Here is a 23,183-nt window from a genome sequence, read left to right as displayed (position 1 = left end):
AGAAAATGTTTCAATGATCAGCTTAATAATTTTTTCGCTTTGAAAAGACCCCTATTTCACTTTAAAACAGCTTTTTAAAGTTTTGAAATACCAGCGAGTTTTGCCGGCCGCTCTAGGTCAGATCAATCAGGAAGTATTCCGGATGTTGATTTCACCGTGGACCTTCTACCGCCTCTTCTCGATGGTTGTTCCCTTCAGGAACTATTTCTATGTTGCTCGAGTGCGACGTGTATCCGGTCCTACGAGTTGCTTCCTGTTGTTGTAAGCCAGATGATAGAGAGGGTGGTATAGAGGGTCTTCCGGGTTAAGGAGTTCCTTGCTGCAAACGAGGCTGGAGGACCCCTTTTTTCCTTTTCTTCTTCCACCGGAAGAAAGAAGTTCACCCTCCCCTTCCCTCAAAAGTATTTCTCATTGGTGGAGATTTTAGACCATCTTATAGGCGTCTTTCTAGCTCTTTGTTTTGGTTTAAGCTGATCAACTTGATAAGGCTCCTGCCTCTAATCCTGATGGATTTTATAGGTCAAACTTATCCAGTTCAATTAAGGGAGGGACAAGGATGCTGGAAATGTCTTCATCTACCCCCCGGTTATTCAGTAACATCAATAAAAGACGAAGGGTTCTTGCGTACTCACTTGAGCATCTAGAGGTGAGGTTCTTATCTTAAAGTAGTCCTTATGGTGGTTATAAGGTGGTGGAGGGTAGAGCCTTGTGCCGAAGTTGCGTTTTGGCGATTTCTTCCCTTGGTGCCCTCGCAGGACCGGCGTCCAAAACTCCGAGGGACTTAGAGAAGCTCCCTCAGAGTATTTGGGAGGTCAAACTGCTTTTACGGGCTGCAGGGAGTTCCTGCTATCCGACCCACTTGCAAGGATCGGGTTGGGGTGCATGTAGCATCCCAGGGTTAACGCAAACTTGGATTTCCCCCAGGACAGCCTGGGGAAACGTGGCACTCTCCCCAATGGCACCACCGGAAGCCCCGACAGTGCAGTAAGAAATACTGAGCAGTTTTATCAGTTTTTGCACTGGGGATGGTTGTCATCATTTCTACAGTACATTAGGCACAGCTGCAGATTATGGGCAGCTCTCAAACATTCTGATCAGGTTTTTTTCCTCCCTGAGAGCCTGGAATTGCCCCCTTACAGGCTCAGGAGAGCGCTGAATTCCTGACATGTTTTGTAACATTCTTTTGCTTGCAGTCCAGAACCTATGAAGAACCTATATTGAAAAACATACCAGGGATCTCAAATAATCACATTTCTGCCCTAATATTTCAGCTGATTGGATGAGCAAATATTACATTTATGTTTTTTTTAAAAAAATGCAACCCCTCCTCCAAGAATTACTCCGTTAAGACTGTAAAGCATTTTTCAGCATTGACAATTTAAGATTACTTAAATAGGGATAACAGGCTGGATCTTTCAGATCTATTCCACAAGCAAGAGTCAATCCATCATAACGTGTCAGGGCTTAAGCTTGATATGTGGAAACTATAGCTGACCAAAAATATATTTCCAATAAAAGTGTCACAAGCTATGTCTGAATTATGGTGTGTACTATTGAGCTGTTTCAAATAATGTTAAAATTTATTTGAATACAGTTACTGTTAATATTTGGATGAAGTTATGTAAGCAACAATATCAGCCAAAGAAAACAAAGTGATTTTTTTTTTTGCTTCTTTAGTGCCACCTCCTGGCTGTTGAGAGACAATACAAAACATAATCTGAACAATGTTCAAAAGGCAGCCCGTTCATTTTATGAAAAGATCTTGGTGAATTATGCAACTCTTGATCCTGTTTGACATTTGCCATAAAAAACTTCATCGGTAATTTTTTTTTTTTTGCTTTGCTTGGCAAAATGTGCAATACATTTAAATTTCACATAAGAGTGCCAATGCAACTCCCTACAAAATATAATACTATCGTAGAATCACAGTAGTAATGGGCATGTCTTTGGAGCAGTGTACTCTACCACAATAGCATTGCCAAATAATCTATGGTATCTATTTTTCTGTGTTTTCTAAATATTTTCTCCAACATATTAATCACAACCTAGCAAAAAAGCAATCATGGCTGGTCAAACCACTGGGACTTCAGTTAATCACAGCTAAGTTTCATCATATTGCTTTGAACTCAATTTAGTTGCAACTAATTTATGCTGGACTGCATCCAGTTCATTTTAAGCCTTCCACCCCATATAATCAAGTTGAAATTGCTCACAACTGTGGCCTTTTATGCACAGGTTGTTTCCGTGGTGATCACACACACACACACACACGACTACTTCGGGGCTTCATTTTCATTATGCATGTTTTTTCATTATGTACATTTTCATTATGCACACGAAAATGCAGGGAGAGAGCGAAGTGACTTCTAAAGGTCAGAAAAGATGTACATAATGAAAACGAAGCCCCGAAGTAGTTGTGGGGTGAGTTGGTGATTATCGCAGAAACAACCTGGGCATAAAAAGGCCTGTGTGTCAGCCTTTCATTATTTCATCTGACATTTAGTGGCTGTACAATGGTTTCCTACACCATTGCTCTTCTCTTCTGAAATGAGTATCCTATTTGAAATGTAATGTCCAAGGCACAAAATTCTATCTGAACTCCAAACAGACCATTACTACCTGAGTCTAGCAGCCCATGGGTCAGGTTGTAGAATACATATCAATTCCACTATAATCGAAGAAGAAGAGTTGCTTTTTATACCCCAATTTTCTCTACCTTTTAAAGGAGACTTAGATTGGCTTACAATCGCCTTCCCTTCCTCTCCCCACAACAGACACCTTGTGAATTAGGTGAGGCTGAGAGAGTTCGGAGAGAACTGTGACTAGCCCAAGGTCACCCAGCAGACTTCAGGAGTAGGAAAGGGGAAATCAACCCGGTTCACCAGATTAGAGTCTGCCACTCATGTGGAAGAGTGGGGAAATCAACCTGGATTAGAGTCCACCGCTCTTAACTACTACACCATGCTGGCTCTCACTAGCACTGGCTTGCAGCACTGCAGTGTTACTTCGGCAGGCAATTTGATATGGACCATCCTGCAGACCAGGCTCTGTGTGCAGCATGCTCAGGTCTACCTAGAGGACCAATTTTCCTTAGCCTACTGTCAGGAGCAGGCCATGCAGACAGTTCATGGTTGTGCTCCCAGGTGTTGTTTTGCAGTTCTCTCCAAGGCCAGTCTGTGCCCCGTGTTTAGACTTCATAGAGTCCTTCATAGATTCCTTTAGTGTGGGAATTGCCAAGTACTCCTTCCTGCCTCTGGGAGGGGAATTGATTGGGTTACTGGTTATCTCCTTTTGATTTTTGAGGATCCGTTCTAGGGAGAGAAGGCTAAGGCGGCCCTCCTCCAACTTCGGCAAGGATCCTCCTCAGTCCGTGAGTTTGCAGACAAGTTCCAAAGACTCACTAATAAAATAGTTGATTGGACTGAAGCGACCCGAGTGCACTACTTCAGAGCAGCACTGCATCCCGAGATTCTAAGCTGGGCATACATGCAGCAAGATCCAGCCACCTTGGAATAATGGATTTTACTGGCGGAAGAGGTGGAAAGTCACCGCCAGTTTATTTCTCTTGCCTGATGGCAGGCCAGGGAGGGGGGAAACCAGAAAAACCCTCGCGAACCGGCCGCTCCTCAGGCCCCGCAGAAGCCGGCTCTACCTCCACCGGACCGAGGGGAGCCTGCCTCGTTTGCCATGGGCCACTTCGCAGCAGCCTGCCGTCACGTCAGGGACCACCGAGTCCCTCTACCCAGCCAGCAGGGACTCCTTGCGGGAGGGGACGCGCTCGTGGGAGAGGCGCCGCAGTCAAGCGAACCGTCGCTCCAAGACGACAAGCACCCCCAGCTCTGCTTGCCAGAGAAGTGATGACGGACCCTTCACCAGTGGACCCGTCGGGGTCCAGGATTACAATTACTACCCCTGGAGAGATCAGCTCCGCTTTCTCCGAGGAGGGTGACCACTGGAACTCCCCTGCCCTTTATCTGGAGTCTCCCCTCAAACCGCCCAAAATCGGACTGGGCCTGTGGTAGAGGGGGCAATACCACAGACCCCCGCAGTCTGTGAAGCCCGGGGCAAGACCCAAAGCCCCCTTCATGGTGAGTGAAGTGGAAGAGACTGTGTATGTAGATGTCATATTACAACATTATAGAAAGGGTTCTCAATTACAAGTGAAAGCCTTAATTGACTCTGGATGTGCCCGTTCATTAATAAACAAACCCACTTTTAAGGTTCTCCAGGTGAAGTCAGTCCCTCTGCCTGCTCCGGTCCAGGTCGCCCAGATGGACGGCAGTGATTTCAAGGGGGGCCCGGCAGATCGTCGCACTGACGGGGTGGCAATGGGAATTGGCCACCACTGGGAACAAATCAACCTTACTATTGTGCCTAATGTTAGATATGCGGTGGTACTGGGAGCAAATTGGCTCAAAGGACACAGTCCCGCCATAGACTGGGACGCTGGGACTTTAACGTTCAATAGCCCGTTGTGTGAATTACACTGACATGACGTGGCCGTTAAAACCATAGTCACGCCAACCCCTGCTCTTGCCTCAGAACCCTCCAGCCCAACCCACTTGCCACCCGACTATCAGGACTTTGCTGATGTATTCAATGTGCAAGAGTGTGATGTTTTACCTCCCCACCGCCGGACTGATTGTGCTATTGAGGTGGTGGAGGATGAAAAACTGCCAAAAAGTAAGATTTACCCTATGAGCCCTACTGAACGAACGGTGCTCCGTGAGTTTTTAGACAAAAACTTGGCTCGTGGTTTCATCCAACCATCCACCGCGCCCTATTCAGGACCAGCCTTTTTTGTGCGGAAAAACATGAGGGATTTGCGTTTGTGTATTGACTTCCGGAAACTCAATGCTGTTACTCAAACAAATGCCTACCCCATCCCCCTCATTTCTGATCTCTTGGGACAATTGAAGGAAGGACACATTTTAATAAGTTGGATTTAGTCGAGGCTTATTACAGAGTCAGAATTCGGGAGGGGGATGAATCTCTGACAACTTTCTTCAGTTGTTTTGGGATGTTCGAATTTATGGTAATGCCGTTCGGATTAAAAGGGCCCCTGGGGGTCTTCATGCAACTCATTAATGAGATCCTCCATGACCTGCTGTTCAGAGGAGTGGTAGTTTATTTGGATGACATTCTTATTTACTCCAAAACCATGAAGGAACATGTTGCTTTGGTCAGAGAAGTATTGCAACGTCTTAGAGATCATCAGCTCTATGCCAAACTTTCTAAGTGCGAGTTTCACAAGACGCAATTAACCTTTCTAGGATATGTCGTCTCGCACCAAGGACTGACTATGGATCCAGAAAAGGTGCGGGCTGTGCTCAGTTGGGAACCACCCTCTACTCGCAAACAAGTCCAAAGATTCCTCGGGTTTGCAAATTTGTACAGAGCTTCTCTAGTTAAATGCGGGGAATTTTGGTACAAGAATTCTAAACTGTATGTGCCACAGGTGTTGCAGGGGAAGGTTTTAGGTTTGGTTCATGGTGCCAAGACCGCCGGACATTTCGGATTCCTTAAGACATTGCATTTACTTAGAAGGCAATTTTGGTGGGCGGGCATGCAGTCAGATGTGGACTCCTTCATCCGCAGCTGCCCCATCTGTGCAGCGGCCAAACGGGCACAGGGAAAACCGCCTGGACTTTTGCAACCGTTAGAGACCCCCTCTAAGCCTTGGGAAGTGATTGCAATGGGCTTTATGACGGATTTACCCCCTAGTGGGGGAAAGACTGTACTTTGGGTGATTACTGATCTGTTTTCAAAACAGGTGCATCTTGTGCCCTGCGCAGGTATCCCTTCTGCCCCGAAATTGGCCCACCTCTTTGTGTCACATGTCTTCCATCTGCATTCCTTCCCGCGCAAGGTGGTGACGGACAGGGGTTCAAATTTTGTGGCCAAATTCTGTAAAGCTTTCCTCAAACTGGTTGGAGTAGAACAGGGACTATCTAGTTCCTTCCATCCCCAAACGGATGGTCAAACCGAACGGGTAAATGCGGTCTTGGAATGTTATTTACGCTGTTACGTCAATTACCATCAGGATGACTGGGTAAACCTGTTGCCTTTTGCCGAGTATGCTTACAATAATGTGGTTCACCAATCCACAGGGTTCAGCCCGTTTCAGATAGTTCATGGTAACGAGTTTAATCCTGTGGGCCATGTCAATGTGTCTGAGGAGGAGGGGGGAGCGGATGTGGCTGAATGGGTGCGTTCCATTCAGACAACCTGGAAATGGCTGGTTAAAAATCTGGAGCGAGCCAAACGAAAGTACAAAGCTCAGGCTGACAAACATCGCTCCCCCGGTAAGGAATACAGGGTGGGGGATCTTGTCTATCTGTCCACCAAGAACCTACGATCCACCCGCCCATGTGACAAACTCAGTGCCAAGTACGAAGGTCCATTCCCCATTGCCCGGATTATTAATCCAGTAACTGTAGAACTCTCCTTGCCCAAGTCTCTACGGAGAATTCATCCTGTGTTCCATATCAGTCTCTTAAAACCATACATCCCTTCCCAAAGATGGCATCCTGAGCCACAACCCGAAGTGCCTGAAATGGTGGTGGGGGGGGGAGAGAACATTTTGAAGTGGCTAAAATACTGGATTCCCGCTTTCGCTACGGTGCCCTTCAATACCTGGTTCGCTGGAAACATTTTGATCCTGCCCAAGATGATTGGGTGCGTGCCCATGACGTCTCCGCCCCCCACCTGGTGCAAGAATTCCATTCCGCCTACCCTCACAAACCCTCGGTGGAAGGGTGAAGGGGGGTCTTTAGGGGGGCAGAATGTCAGGAGCAGGCCATGCAGACAGTTCATGGTTGTGCTCCCAGGTGTTGTTTTGCAGTTCTCTCCAAGGCCAGTCCGTGCCCTGTGTTTAGACTTCATAGAGTCCTTCATAGATTCCTTTAGTGTGGGAATTGCCAAGTACTCCTTCCTGCCTCTGGGAGGGGGGTTGACTGAGTTACTGGTTATCTCCTTTTGATTTTCCATATATGCCATGTGCCTTGCCTTAGCCCCTTACTAGTGTCATTCTGAATATGGCTTCTGTAACCTGTCGAGTCTAATCAATAAAACTGCTTTCGTGGACCTGCCGTCTGCTGGAATCTGTTTATGGGTTTGCTTCAGGTCTAGAGCTCACACCTACCTTGGTCTGGAAGCAGCAGTAGAGCTGAGTAAGGTAGGGATGTTTCCGTGCTAACGCCAGAATCCGTTTCTCTGTCATCGTACAGTCCACATCATCGTCTTGTAGGATGACGTCTTTCTTTAAGACTTTTACCGCATATACTTCGTCTTTACCTTTGAGCTCAGCTAACATGACCTAGAACCAAGGGAAAGGTCCATTACTACACACTGCAGGCATATTTAAGCAATTATGTAAAAAAAAAAAAAAAAAGAAGAAGGGGCTAAAATACTGGATTCCCGCTTTCGCTCAGACTGCCTTGACATTAAAAGTATTTTTTTCCCCTCAAAGATGAACATGCCCATCCAGAGGTCTTCTTATGGTAGAATATGCACATAGAGCTTTGAGCAAGTATGTGCAACACCACTAACTTGTAACATCTACAGTTGGCTCTGTGTTTGCATTATGGAAAATTCCTTGTGTCTGCAGAAAATGGGACACCTCTGCATGCTCAAGAAGCATAAGAACATAAGAAAGGCCCTACTGGATCAGACCAAGGCCCATCAAGTCCAGCAGTCTGTTCACACAGTGGCCAACCAGGTACCCCTAGGAAGCCACAAACAAGACGAGTGCAGCAGCACCATCCTGCCTGTGTTCCACCGCACCCAAAATAATAGGCATGCTCCTCTGATACTAGAGAGAATAGGTATGCATCATGACTAGTATTCCTTTTGACTAGTAGCCATGGATAGCCCTGTCCTCCATGAGTATGTCCACTCCCCTCTTAAAGCCCTCCAAGCTGGCAGCCATCACCACAGCCTGGGGCAGGGAGTTCCACAATTTAACTATGCGTTGTGTGAAAAAAATACTTCCTTTCATCAGTTTTGAATCTCTCGCTCTCCAGCTTTAGCAGATGACCCCGTGTTCTAGTATTATGGGAGAGGGAGAAAAACTTCTCCCTGTCCACTCTCTCCAAACCATGCATAATTTTATAGACCTCTATCGTCTCCCCTTAGACGTCTTCTTTCCAAGCAGATGCATATACACTTTACACTAGAGGAGTGTCGCTACTATCAGCCAGGAAGTCCCCAAGCAAGCAGCTAGAAGGCTGCAGCCCCAGTTTTGAGCAACAGTAAAGCAAATTTTCCATACAAAAGAAGGATTCAGCTATTAAGTAGTCACATATTCTATAGTCTACAAGGCTGAAAAGGATAGCTTGAAAGGCAGGCACAATCCATGGGAGAAAACTGAATGTGGGTCTAATTAACACAAATAAATTAGAGTGTTAGGAGCAGGGCATGAGTGAATCTCTGAAGAGTTCCACTCGTGGTGAAGTAATTCTACAACCCCTCCATCACATGTCTATCTGGTGAGCCAAACCTCATTTGCCATACCACTACAAAGCTATTGAGTAGGTTTAGTGGTGGTACAGTCACTAAATGAACATTCAGTCATATGTCAAATAATGCAGTCTAGATATGCTCTTCTCCCATACTCACCATGCTAACTTGATCATGTGAATTAGTCTTCAGATTTAGGGCTGATGTCATGACAGACCCAGGACCTTACTTAGAGCAGCTCCATGAAAGCGCCATACTTTAGGTGGCATTTATATTTGTCATGGATACACTAGCACTACACCAGTCCCTCTTGCAACAAACACCCCTTCAAGAGGGTGCTGTTCCCCACTGATGGCTCCCAGGAACACACATATAAGCTTTCAAGCTTTGGTTTTTTGCTGTGGGAAACACCGGTATAATGTTCAGTTTTAGATACAGTGCAGTGTAGTGGTTAGAGCGCTGGGCTAGGGGAACTGGGATTCAAATCTGCATTCAGTCACAGAACTCACTGAGTGATCTTCAGCTACTCACCATCCTTCAGCCAAATTTATCTCACAGCATTGCTGGGAGGATACAGGGATGAGGGAGAACCAGGTGTTATACCATAAGCTCTTTGGTGGAAGTTCAGAATAAAAATGTATTAAATAAATAATATGCAATATGACAACTATGACCCTGCTGTATAGAAATGTTCTGATGTATGACCCAAGCCTATATTCTCAACCTAGTGGCCATGATTACTAAAGTGCTGGGATTTGTATGATTCCTTCATACATATGTCTAGGGCTTGGGAACTGTGGCTACCTTGCTTATAACATTGTTTGCCCTCCAGATTTCTAGTGCATTTCATCTGAATCTGCCTCAAACCATCAGACCACCTTTGCTCTCTGACTGGCTTGTCTACTCTGAGTAGACTGGTTGTCTATTCTGACTAGCTGCAGTTCTCCAGGGTCTTCAGAAGGGAAAAGTTTTTCCCCCAACATTCCTTTCATTGGTAATGCTGAGGACTGAAACTAGGAACCTCTATGTACAGTTGAAGAAGAAGAAGAAGCGTTGGTTTTTATACCCCGCTTTTTCTCTACCTTTAAAAAGTCTCAAAGTGGCTTACAATCACCTTCCCTTCCCCACAACAGATACCTTGTGAGGTAGGTAGGGCTGAGAGAGTTCAGAAAGAACTGTGACTAGCCCAAGGTCACTCAGAAGGCTTCATGTGAAGAAGCAGGGAAACAAACCTGGTTTGCCAGATTAGAGTCCGCCGCTCATGTGGAGGAGTAGGGAATCAAACCTGGTTCTCCAGATTATAGTCTGCCGCTCTTAACTACTACACCACACTGGCTCCTTTGGCATACTATTCCTAATTTGTACATACATTGCTGAGAAACTACAAATTAAATTAGTGTTGTTGTCTGCAAGGAACCACAACACATCAAGAAATGAAAAACTGCCACTTTCTTCATCTTGAAAATTACCTCTGAAACTCCTCTTTACAGTAGCAGCAGGAGGCAGAGCAAGCACAGATTGACATTTACACACCTTGTTGAGTCTGCATGGTTGGCAAGTTGAAAAACAAATCATGTAACTTGCAAACTGAAGGAACGCAGACTGGAAATCAACTTCAGGGAGAATAAATGTCAAAACCCCTACAAAGCACCTTATGTAGTCAGGTGTCTTCAGAGAAGGCGCCAGATGTAGCTTAGCATTTCAATCAGATGAACTTTCCACTTATGTCACACAATTTAATACTGCTTGAGTCCAATAGCACCTTACAGACCAATAAGATTTTGGAAGTATAAGCTTTGGAGAGTCAAAGTTCCCTTTGTCAGATAGCTTAGACTCTTGCAAGTTGATATCCCAAAAATCTTGTTGGTCTCTAAGATGCTATTGGAATCCAATCTAGTTGTTCTACTGAAAACCACCATGCTACCCTCTGAAACAATCTAATACGGATACATTTTTAAAAGCCACCTTAGAGGTGGGGTACTTCTTCAGCATCAAAGGGCTATAGAAAATGCATTGCTTTTAGTCAATTTTGATGGCTTTTATTAGGGACAGTTAAAGCATCCTAAAAATCACCAGGCAACGTAGGACACTCAGAGAGGCCAGAACTGGGAACAGCTGAATTCACATGTTAAGTGCTAATCTACAGTGCACAACAAGACATCAGCAATTGGAGAAGCTACAGCTAACTTGGGTATAATATTTTACAAGCTATAAATTATACGTCATCATTACAAAAACAGATTACTGAATATGATAGGTATGCACACTGAACTTGCATCATTTAGCAATGGACACTTTTTCCCCAGGGCGCATATGCATATGGCAGCTTTGCTCTTTCACTGTGGGTAGTGATGTTGGCAGGTGAGCCAGTGCAATCAAAGTCCTGGAATCAGCACCCAGAACAAATTGGTGCTGTTGTACATGCTGTCATCCAGCAAAGGGTCAGGGAAATGAGATATGTTATGCTGTCTACCAGCACAGCATCCCCATACTAACCACAATAGCCCAATATTGTTGAGATTCTAGACTGCCTTGCCCTGCAACGTGAACAACTTACAAGAGATGAATGTTAGTAATTAACGATACCATCAAATCAAAAAGTAAATAGATTGGCATATTCATTGTCTTTTGAAAATAAGTCCTTCTGGGTCTGGACTGATTCTTTGTTTAGTTAGGCTATGGGTCAGTCTGGCCCAGACACTTGTTACTTGAGAAGATGATGATGCTAGGGTACAGAATCTTCAAAATTTGCCAGAACTCTCTTGGCATGGATTTGGCCCTCCTTGCCTTCCCGGCAAATGGGGGCAGGGAGATAATAATCCACACAAGAAAGCCATGCTGTAATAGAAACTACAGTTCCCAGGATTCCACAGGATACAAAGTCACATGTGTAGCAACGTTCACAGCTTTGCTCGCCCCACATCAGTAATGTATACTTTTACTGCACATTGCAAAAGTAACCAGGCAGCGATCAAAGGATACCCACCTTTCCAAAGCTGCCTTTTCCTAAGACTTTAATGAAGTTAAACTCTTCGAGGCCCATGCGCTTCATCTGGGCTTTGACGTCCCCGTTTTCACCATTCTCCCCAAGTGCGTTTAACTGGTTGTCAGTTGAGGCTGTTCCTGCTCCCTGGTGTTCTTCTCCTCGGTTGTCGAATGACAAAGCCTTCCTAATGTTATTTTCAAGCTCTTTAATTTCTGTGAAAGGATTAATATAATTGTTCTAGATTTGGTTTTTGGTTTTGTTTGTTTTTTTAAAAAAGGAAGCTTAGTATTCTGTGCAAGTTTCTTTGATATTAATTTCTAAGATGCATCATCCATTATACCCAACAGAAGTCTCCAAAGCCCACCTTCTCTGGGAAGTTTGTTGGCACAAGCTATCTCCTTACAGAAGCTAAGCCCAAGTATGTGCCCAAGCATGGGGCAAATACATGTTCTTCCCTCTATTTATCCCTCCTCCCATCCATTTGTCAAATTTTAAATAGTAACATTATCATCGCCATCGCCATCATCATCATCAACAACAAGAATAGCAACAGCTGCCTTTCCAGAAAAGAGAGAATTGTGGGTAGTTGTCCTTCCCCTTTCCTTTTGTATAATTTTTAGGAGTCCAAGGAACAGGAATCGTTGGGGCTCAGTGGGAGAATATGAGCCTCAGATGAGAAGGGAAAGGATTTTAGCTCATGAAGATCCTCCTCCTTGTCCTGCAGAACTCTTCTTGGTGAATCCTCCTTGGCCTTGCTTTGGACATCCCAAAACAGAGATATGAAAGCCATACATGTTCTCAGTTCTCCCCTGCCTTTGCAAGACTTACAGTCTGTAGACCAATTGTCTAGATAGAACCTTGTGAAACAGCTGCTAACTCTGTTCTCGTGTATGCTACAGTTGCTGTGATTAAGCTGTTTCATGCCATCCCACTTATACAGCAGCAAAACATTTCCTTCCCTCAAGTCCTTGGTGAATTCTCTTCTCCTTGGACAGTAGGTTAGAGATACATTTGTCAGAGATGTGTTAACCAAAGAATGCCTTGCTTAGGGTTAAGAGCTTCCAGCTCTATAATTCTATGAAAGGACATTACAATGCATACCAGCAATGGGAATTCCAAAGATTCCAGGAAATCAGTGGCCTTCCCAGATTTCCCAGTAGGGAAAGTAAGTAGGTACCATCAGATAGGGATACTGGCAGAGTTCATATCTCATGGTGGTGTAATCAGACATATTGCACAAACACTAAAGCTCATTCTTAAGCATGACGAGCTATGGGCCCAAATTAGAGGACTAATAGCTGAATGGTAGAACACAAACTTTGCATTTATTTAGTTAAGGAAATGGTATTCTGAATTCTCTTGCATTTGAGAAGCAGATTACACAAATTGAAATTACAAACATCAACAATTACAACAACAAAACCAACTTAATAAAGTGCAATATACACACAAACATGTGAAGAAACCTTACACAGAGTCAGACCATTTGTCTATCAAGGTGAGTATTGTCTATTTTTACTGGCAGTGGCTCTCCACGATTTCAAGTAGAGGTTTTTCACATCAGCTACTACATGATCCTCTTCACTGGAGATGATGAAACTTCCACCACTGAGCCGCAGTCCCTACCCAGATTCAGTCCTGAGCACACACAATTTCTGTCACCTCAGCAGGCCTGAGGAAGATGTCTGCTTAAGACCTTGGAGAGCCACTATGAGTAAGAATAGACTGTAGTAGACTAGACAAACCAGGGGTCCAACTTTGTATAAAGCAGCACCATATATTCTGATACAGCCAAATTATGACACTGACGTTTCATATTCTTAGTTATATCTGAGTTGCTAGGGATAAAATTTTACAGGGCTATGGCTTAGTGAGGAGACCGAAATAATACATTGCTTTGCTACAACAACAACAACAACAACAACAAAACTAATAAGTTGCTGCACCTTGATCACACGGAGAAGTTGGTGCTGACTTTGACCTGTCATCTTCTCCTGGTGAGGATCCAGGAACTGGCGGTTGAGATTCGGCACCTGGAACAAGCTAAGAATAGTCCAATAACAGAGAAATTTAGCTGTAGCAAAGCATTCAGATGTGATAATTATGACAATAAAGATGCAGTTTGAAATAAAAGAAAGCTGCTTCACAAAAGAGGAATGCAACTGATAATGCTTCTTGAATTGCCACCTGTTTGAAGTTTTTAACACAGTGAATACAATCTTCTCTTTTAAAAAGATGAACTGATAGGCTTGCCAAATGCTCAGAAAGAAATCTAGAGAAAACTCCCATTTTAGACGCACACATGAAAGCTGACCAAAAACACCTCTGAAACATGTTATTCCCTGAAGAATTTGCACCTTGGATTCCAGTCCTGTCTAAAACAATTACTATAGTTCACTGAGAAATCTAAATGGCCAGTATTTTATCAGAGTTTTGTCAGAGCAGAATTTACTGGAGTTCACCTAAATTTAAAGATAAGGACTCTTGATATCATAATGGTTGGCATTCATGGCCAATGGCATGAATGAATTAATGACCATAAAGAGATCTAATGGCACATAATTCAGCTCTAATGTCCATGTGGCCCTATATCCTGCCTGAAGGAGATCACTTGGGAACCATAGACATAATGCAAGTCATCCTAAGTTGTTATCTTATTAAGAGTGAACTACAAATACATGTACTAAATTCAGGACTGAATATAAACTCTTCCTTCCAGTAACAGAATAGCACTTCTGCTTGGGCACGAAGGGAGGCAGCCGATTTCTATTGATTCTCCTCACCACAGACCCCACCTACACTGCATACACTACGCTTCCCAAGAATCCCTTGACCCTCCAAAGTAGCAACAAGAAGGGTGTGGTGGCTAAGATACTTTCTTGGGTGGAGCTCTATCCATGGATCCTTGTATCCAATCCGTAATTAATAAGCAATGCAAAGTTACTCATGCGTCTAGGCAGCCATCAGCTGATGTACAAATGTATAGACCTGGCTCTCCCCCTCCCTGTCATAAAACCCAGAAACATCTACTATGGAAGATTAACTAAAATAAAGGGAAGGGCCAAAGGAACACTAGGGAGGTTTGTTTGTGCCCCATTCTTTTTGCTGGGACTTGAGTAGAACAGGTTGCCAATGGATTTTGACCTTAAGCAGCAGAATTCAGACTATATACTGTAGTACAGAATTAGTAACTTGTTTTTTGTGCACTCAGCATATTACTTCTATAGTTTTACTCTTGTGACTGTAGCATATGGGGCCATGCCACTCTGCTTATGGAACGGAGGAACTAATCACATTATTATTCATTAGGTGATCCACTTGTCTACATGGTTCGTGTCTACACATGTCACCAGAGCAGCATGGAATCACACCACAGTGAAGCTGCTACCGTGATTTAAAAGTATCAGCTAAAAAGGCCCACAGTCTGAGTTCTGGTGAACAAGTTGTCCCCCAACAGCATATTAATATTTTTGAAGTTCCTCTGCATTTAGAAGGAAAAATAATCTGGAGACAGACCATCTCCAATCTTGAGCCCCAGTGTAGGGAGCAATATTGTCTTAAATAATTCCTCCTCATAATTAGTTTTCTCTTTTAGCATATGGAAACTGAAATGGGGACACAGAAATTTGCCTAAACCCACACACATAAACCTGCAGCTGCCCCTGAAAGGCAAGGTCAGGAATTTATTTATTACAAAATGTCTATGCTGCCTCACCAGGTTACCTTCCTGAGGTGGCTTACAAAAACCTCCTGTACTTAACTCTGACGAAGGGAGCTTTGACTTTCGAAACCCATGCCCCCCAAAATCATATTGGTCTCTAAGGTGCTACTGGAGTCAAATCTAGCTGTTCTACTACAGAATAACATGGCTGCCCTCTGAAACTATATTTAACTGTGAAGCATAACAGTTCATTCTGAAAACCTCTATCATATTTAATGTAATTACTGCTGGGACAGCTCAGATAGAAGTCACTCTTATTAAGAGTCAATACAACCTGTTACAATACCTTTCAGAATTAAATGTCAAAAACATTGACTTGGGAAAAAGTTCTATGGAAGAATCTCTGGGTTGAATGATTTTGACATATAGATTCGTATGAGCAGTGACACAACATCAGAGAATGAATGTAGGATTGGGATGATTTTCTTGTATGGCTTCCTGTGGCTTTTTTGGATATCATAAACCCAGCTACATGAGCGCAAACTTATGGAACTGGATAACCAGACCAATAACATAACAAGATCACTTGCCCCACTAAATCATAACAGTTACCTTTTGGAATTGATTGAAAAAATGTCAGTTACTGTAAATCTCTGGTTGCTTAAATGTATAGATATAAATGAAAATTATGTGTAATTCTGGAACATCAGAAAATATTTGATGGTTTATGATGCTGTCCCAATGTGCAAGTGATCAACTTCTGTGAAGTGACTTTACAAACAATTGCTGAATCCAGTTCCCTTTCTGAAGAATGTTATTTCAGTTCACTTGCCCTATCATTTGGAAGAGAGCAGTACATCTGGCAAGAAATGAGCTCGTGCCAGTTTTTCAACAAGATAAAAATGTTTGTGTTCACATGTGTTCCCACAAGGGGACTTCAAAGCAGCAGCTTGAATGTTTACATGGCTTTCTGACAAAAGTGATTCCTTCTGACAATTGAAAAATAATAAAGTCCACCATGACTTTATTACTACTGAGGTCAAATCAGTCTAAGTCTTTCTAGGGTTTCTTCTAGCTCATGCTCTGATATACACAAAGTGCATGTTTTAATTGCCTGCAAAATACGAAGGAGTCATAATACTATTATTGTGTTCAATGCTTTTTTATTTCTATAGTATGAGTATGTTATACATATAAAACCAAGGAGACTGGCAGCAGCTAACTCACTGGAGGGTGAGGAGCCTTAATTCAGGCAGAGTACCCATGCATCATAAATTCCCAGGTTCCACTTCTGTGATATCTTCATTTAAAGAGACCTCGTGTGGAAGGCTAACAGTATGGAGATCCACTGAAAGTTACAGCAGACAGTATTTGGCCATAGGGACCAGTTATCAGACTCAGTAGAAGGCAGCTCTACATATTCAGGAATCTTACGGCACTTTAAACAATAAGAAATGTTTATTCTAGCATAAGCTTTCATAAACTGTTCATGTCATCCATGTCATCAGATGAAACAGGCAAAGATATATTTATTTACACATACAAGATATATATCTCAGAGCACTTATCCTGAGCCAATAAGTTCTCTCTGCATAAACAACAGAGTCTAGGACATTTGAACCAGACTACCTTGGGTTATTCCCAAGTTTGTGTGGATCAATTCACATATAATGAGGAAACATGAATAAATCAAGACCCTTTCACCTATGTACTGTACTATGCAGGAAAGCAGGCGATGCTGCAGAACACATCCCCTCTCCCCCCCACCCCACCTCCTTGTCCTGTGCTCCAACTAGGAAATGTATTTATTCAAAATAGTTATTGGCTACTTCTACATTAACAATGCCTGAGAGGAACTCAACATATTAAAAAATGCATACAAAACAAAAATTCAGCCAATGACGACGATGAAAAATAGTGAAATGAATTAAAGCAATTTCAAAGAAAGCACCAAAAAAACAGTAGCACAAAAACAGCAAGGGCACAAGATGATCAAGAAAGTATCAATTAACAAAATGTCTTTTTTTTTTTAATTGCACCCAGCATCTAAAATTTGATCTTCTGGTAGCCAGACTCACACAGGGGCAATTGGTCCTATAGCTAACCTTGACCCAGACTGGAAAGAGCCCACTGCAATGTGTGCTCATTTACCCACGGCAGCAGCAGTAAAACCCTGTTTTGAGTAGTGGTATCTCACTGCACTGGCTCTATTCTCTCTTGCAGCAAATGCTTTTCCCTGAAAAGCTAGGAGGAAGGGAGCTCATGTGAGATCTATCAGCAATTCATTGCCTCCTGTGCACTACAGGTAGAAGGATCTTGGTATTCCCTCATCAACAGGGCAATATGTCAACTGGTGCTACCGTTCTTTGCACGATGCCAACACTCATTAGCTCTCATTTAAGATCATATCTTTGATTACCTTCTTCCTTCTTTGTCCACTATTAGTGATCTTCTCTGGAGTGATGCCCAGGTCTGTGAGAACTTTAGCTATCCCTCGAGCATCCACTCCACAGTTTGGTGCCACGTTTGATTCACAGCGTCTATGTACATTCATCTTGCAAACTATAATTTAAACCAAAGGGAGGGGAGGAAAGACCAGGGTTACATTAGAATAGATTGTTTTCATATATCAACATCAATATCAACATATATCAATATCAACATAAACATCTACCTTTTACTGTATATAAATCTGAGTCCTGAAAGACAAAAACATACCCTGTAATGAGAAAATGATCGCAACATGAAGAAAGCTGAGCTGAATTTGTGAGCACTTCATGTCATATTCTTAGAATGTAACACTGCCTTCCTGGATCAGACCAAGGTCCATCTAGGCTGCTTCCACATGTGTGGACAGCAAAATGTTGTTTCTGAAAGCATCTTCATGACTTGTGCCCAGTCTTAATGCGCCCCAGAGTCAATGGGTAACAGATGGATGAAAGTAAAAAGAATACCAGATGGTGCAGCAGCTGGATCAATGGGAACCTTGGGGGAAAGATCAGAACAGGGTTGGAATGAGGGTAGAGGCACTATCCTTTTAATTCTCTGCTCCCTGGTCCCAATGCATCAGCCAGTGAAGAATGCCACCAGCATAGGGAAATAATCTCTTCCTTCCAAAAGCAAAACTTTGCTTACACCATCAGGCAGAGAGATGCCTACAAACTGCTTCACTAGCAACAGGTACCAACATTCTTTGATGTGTGTAGAGTTATAGGTCAGAGTGGTAAACAACTTGGAAAGTCAACCTTTTTGAAAAGCAGGGCAAAAATTGAATAAAGGAACAAATGAAGTGTCCTATCTTCTTTCTCTGTATTGCCACAGGAATTGCTTGACCCATCTGTCCCCACTCCATATAATTCTCTCTCCATGTAAAGCCTCAGTCATGTGCCTTCATACCTCTATTCCTCCTTGAACCACCCTTTCTTAATTCTGTTTCCTCACTCCCCAGGTCCCATCTCTTATATTTCCATCCTTTTCTGCTCTGCATCCTATATCCCTTCCTCTTCAATCTCTGCATTACTGCTGCTTCTCTAATCCCCATCACTTACTCCCGATTTCTCTGTTCCCTCTAATCACAAGCATCACTGCACCCCTTAATGTCTCTGCACCCCCTAGCATTCCCTTCCACAGGTTCCTCTGAAACTCCATCCCCCCCATGTTGATCTTTTGATCTATCACACTGTCTTTGTTTTGCTTGGTTTAAGCCCTCCTCCCCAGCCTCCTTGTTTCATGATTGCTGAACTCAAGTGCTAACTGCGCACAAAGCTTTCACTCTCCCAGAAATACATGAGGGAAGTCTCAGATGTTGGTAGGCAGCAAGATTGGTAGGCTGCTTAGGCAAGTAGGGAAAACTGGTGTTCTACTACATGCCTCTGAATCCAGAGGGAAGTGGGAGCTCTGCCAATGCTGAAAGACAGGCATTCTCCCATAACCACTTTTTGATAGGCCTAGACCGGTCACGAACAAGCCCTGAGAATTTGGAATTTCCCCAGGGAACTGCAAACAGGGAAAGGGTCACAGTAAAGCCAGAGGCTTTATGTGGTAAAGATCCAAATGAAAACCATTACTCTAACAATGCACCCTCTTCGTGTCACAAATACAAATTGAAAATGAGTGTGTGAAAATGCAGTTTTTGCTTGACAAATATTTTAAGATGCTTTGGTTTCTCTGTCTGTCTGCCTGTCTTGTGCGTGTGTGTGTGTTTACGGGAAACAAATCATTGAGCTACACTTTTATTGAGCTACTCTGTGTGTGTGTAAAGTGCATTCAAATCACAGCCAACTTATGGTGACCCCATAGGGTTTCCAAGGCAAGTGATGAAGCAGAGGTGGTTTGTCATTGCCTTCCTCAACAAAGTGTTCTTGGCGGTTTCCCATCCAAGTACTGACCCTGCGTAGCTTCTGAGATCTGATGAGATCAGGCCATACTATACCATTCCACATCCCAAGCTACTTTAATATTGGGTTTACAATACATTTTAAACCTCGTATTTCCTTGTATTATGTATCTATGGTATCCTTAACATGTTTGCAACGGCCTACGACTAAATGCAAATAAAACCATTCATTCAATACATTTTAAATGGTAGTGTGTGTGTGTGTGTGTGTGTGTGTGTATAAATTTTGTATAATTTTTTTTGAAACTGAAAGTACTGCATATAAGTGCATTGAACAAAATATTCAATATTCACCCTTTCTTGCTTGCTTGTTGATAGCCCAGTTGCACTGGTATAATGCCTTATATTAGAGTGCCCTCTTGTGGGAAAAATCCACAAATGTGTACCAAATTTTGAGTATACTCACTGCTGAGCATCTTAAGAGGAGAATATGCTTGCCCCAGATGGGGCTGGCTTCAAGATCATCGCCTCAGTCCACTTTAGGAAAACTATAATAAAGCTAGGTAACATTCATTGATTTAATCCCTTACCTTTCAAATCAAAAATTTATCAGCTTCTCTAGTCTACTCATTTCAAGTAGCATCAATGCATCTACTACTACACAACAACACAGAACGTAAGAAGAGTTCTAATGAATCATCTTAAGGGTCTCACAAGTCTAGCCTTTTGCTTGCAACAATGACTCTAGGAAAGTTACAAAGGGGTTATGAAAGTAGCAGCAGCTCTCCCCCAGAGTTTCTGCCCCCCCCCACATTTAGTATTCAGAGGTATACTGCCTTTGAACACATAGTTTCCGTTTATATATGATGTCTAATGTGTGTAAAGTGCCGTCAAGTTGAAGCTGACTTCTGGCGACCCCTTTTTGGGGTTTTCATGGCAAGAGACTAACAGAGGTGGTTTGCCAGTGCCTTCCTCTGCGCAGCAGCCCTGGTATTCCTTGGTGGTCTCCCATCCAAATACTAACCAGGGCTGACCCTGCTTAGCTTCTGAGATCTGACGAGATCAGGCTAGCCTGGGCCATCCAGGTCAGGGCATGAAGTCTAATAGCCAGGGATATATATTCCCTATCCAAGAGTAAACAGAGATTTGTCTAACAACATAACCAATGCTATCTCTCAACCCCAGCCAGGCCTCAAGCCAGAGGGAAAAGGGTCAAGCGCAGCCCCTCTCTGGCAGACTTCAAGCAGTGGCTGGAAAAACACTTATCGGGGATGCTCTAGGTTGATCCTGCATTGCGCAGGGGCTTGGACTACACTGCCTGTATGGCCCCTTCCAACTATATGATTCTGTGTCATTCAGGAAACCCTGGCGTTGCTCTGCCACTATGCTCTCAAGTACTTGCCCTCCCAAAGGCAGTTTCGAAACACGTTTTTAATTAGCCACCTTTTTAAAAATCAAATGCCGTTAAAGTAGCTTACTGCATCCTTCTCTTCCATCTTACTTTCATGACAACAACTCTATGAGGTAGGTCAGGCTGAAGGAGAGACTGTTTCAAGGTTATGCAGACCTTCAATGACTGACTGGGGACTGAAGTTCCTTGAAACACTACGATATTTCTAGCAGCTGTGGAGGGGGGGAGGGACTGATTCAAATCAAAGCTACGGAACATAGGAATGGGGGGTAGTCCTTTCCCTCTGTCCACCTTTCCGGAACACAAGCAACACCCCTCCCAAAGCTACTATTTGCCTTGCATAAGGTTACATAAGGTTAAAAATATGGCATGGAAGGAAAGAGTAAAACCCTTCCTGAATGGAGACCTTCCACAGATGCTAATTACCCAGGAAAAATTAGATGGAATTCCATGGATCTTCCAGCATCCTGTGTGGTCTGACCCTGAATGAAAGGCATTGTGTACAGTACAGATCAGTAGGAGTCTTTCTCCCTGAGAGTGTGTGCCTGAAGCTGGCCCAAAACTCAGCCTGAGGGAGAGCATTCTGTGGGACATCCAAAGGAAGAAAACAGTTCTTGATGTTATTGTAAGTCATTTTCTACTATTTGTTGTGCTGCTCTTACTGCACTGTATTCTAATTCTGTAAATCCATTCTCTGCATTGTTTGACACATGACGTCTGATACTTTTTACAGTGTTTCTGGCTTTTTTTGTGATTTTAGCACTATTGCATTGTTAGTAGATATCTCATGCTATCACGCTCTTCGATTGTTTTATGCTGTGAAATCCATGTCGAAACTCAGTGAGAAAGGTGGGCTATAAATACTGTAAGATATATAACTAAATAAGATATGGGCTCAGATCTAGAATCTGTAGCTCCACCAGGCACTCCAGCACCTTCAGACCCTGGAAACCCCTGGAGGAAAAGACCAAATGGACGCCTGACTATCCAGCCAAGCTGCAGTGTATGGCTAAAGCCAGGGCTCTGACCTTTACATTCCTACCAACTGCTTGGCTATTTAGGTGCTCATTAGAGCAATTCTGAGTTCCCTACTGGTAGCTCTCAAGGGGAGCTCTTCCAAGTCCTGCAGAATGTGATTTTCTCCTACCAGATCTTGAGTTCTGAAATATGACTGAGCTGTGCCAGATAATTCCTTTCTTCCATTATTTGAATCATTTTTTTTAAATCCCACCTTTTTCACATCAGTGACTAAAACCAGGCTGAAAATGTAAATACCCCATATAACAGGTCAGCCAACATGGCTGCTGGCCAGCCAACACAATCCTGCCCTCAGTTAAAGACCCAATGAAATAGCCTGGCCTTATAAAACTGCTAGAGATCTCTAATACCTTTCACAGAATGACAGCTTCCAACATACAAAAGAGAGAGGAGACAACTGGTAATGGAAAGTGCCATCAAGTTGCAACCAACCTATGGCAACCCCAGAGGGTTTCCAAGGCAAGAGACCTTCAGAGGTGATTTGCCGCTGCCTGCCTCTGCATAGCAACCCTGGACTTCCTTGGTGGTCTCCCATCTAAGTACTAGCCAGGGCTGACCCTTCCTAACTTCTGAGATCTCATGTGATTGGTGCAGCCTGGGCCATCTAGGAGACAACTACTGAAATAATTTAAGTCTATAGTGCTGATAAGGTCATAGAGTTGGTCAAAGAGAAGGTTAGGTCCTACCAGCTTACCCACTGTATCCCACTCATTTCCCCTTCTCACTGCAGCCTCCATCTGATAGGGCTTTTGTCCATGAGGGTCTCACTATTCCCAGGATAGTCTTTTTTGCCCCCCTCCTACCCTTGTTAGCTAGCAGAAAAGCTGGTAGGATCCAACATAGCATGGTTTATTGAGTGACAATTACAATTAAATGGAATGTTCAGATGTTACAATTAAATGGAGTGTTCGGACCATAAAAGACCATGCAATTATCTCCATCTTGCCCTCCAGCCCTCTCTCTGACTTCTCCAGGCCTTGCTCTGCCCCCTCTATTGAGCAGTGTCTCTTTACTTCTTCCCATTATAGTAAATCTTTTTTTGTGGTTGCAACATTATGTAATGCTATATTTTAAAAGAAGGCTTTAGAAGGACTCGCTTGCCAAGCCCCTGCAATTCCTCTGATAATGTTTTTCTCCTGACTCAACAGAGTGACTGGGGTATTGGGAATGCTGCGTAAAGGGCAGAGCAGAATTGGCAAAAGTGGGCAGGCTGCTATGCTTCATCTTACAGCAGATTGTTCTTGGAAAACAGATATGCAGCTAAAACCAGGGCCAAAACTGATGTGTCATT

The 23,183-nt window shown here is 43.4% G+C and overlaps 1 protein-coding gene across 2 annotated transcripts in view; it reads right to left on the bottom strand.

Moving 5' to 3' along the window:
- Window positions 1-23,183, bottom strand: part of PRKCE (protein kinase C epsilon) — a 368,565-nt gene that overhangs the window by 87,476 nt on the left and 257,906 nt on the right. For both annotated transcript variants that reach the window (XM_056852427.1, XM_056852428.1), the window contains exons 7-10: window positions 17,527-17,669; window positions 13,393-13,489; window positions 11,447-11,658; window positions 7,145-7,318 (exon numbers count right to left, since the gene is read on the bottom strand). In XM_056852427.1, the coding sequence (XP_056708405.1) occupies window positions 7,145-7,318; window positions 11,447-11,658; window positions 13,393-13,489; window positions 17,527-17,669 (626 nt within the window). The remainder of the gene's footprint in view (window positions 1-7,144; window positions 7,319-11,446; window positions 11,659-13,392; window positions 13,490-17,526; window positions 17,670-23,183) is intronic.

Source organism: Euleptes europaea, chromosome 7 (genome assembly GCF_029931775.1).
Source record: "Euleptes europaea isolate rEulEur1 chromosome 7, rEulEur1.hap1, whole genome shotgun sequence".
NCBI classification, from domain to species: domain Eukaryota; kingdom Metazoa; phylum Chordata; class Lepidosauria; order Squamata; family Sphaerodactylidae; genus Euleptes; species Euleptes europaea.
Note: the sequence above shows the minus strand (reverse complement) of the source record. Positions and strands in the feature narration are given on the sequence as shown.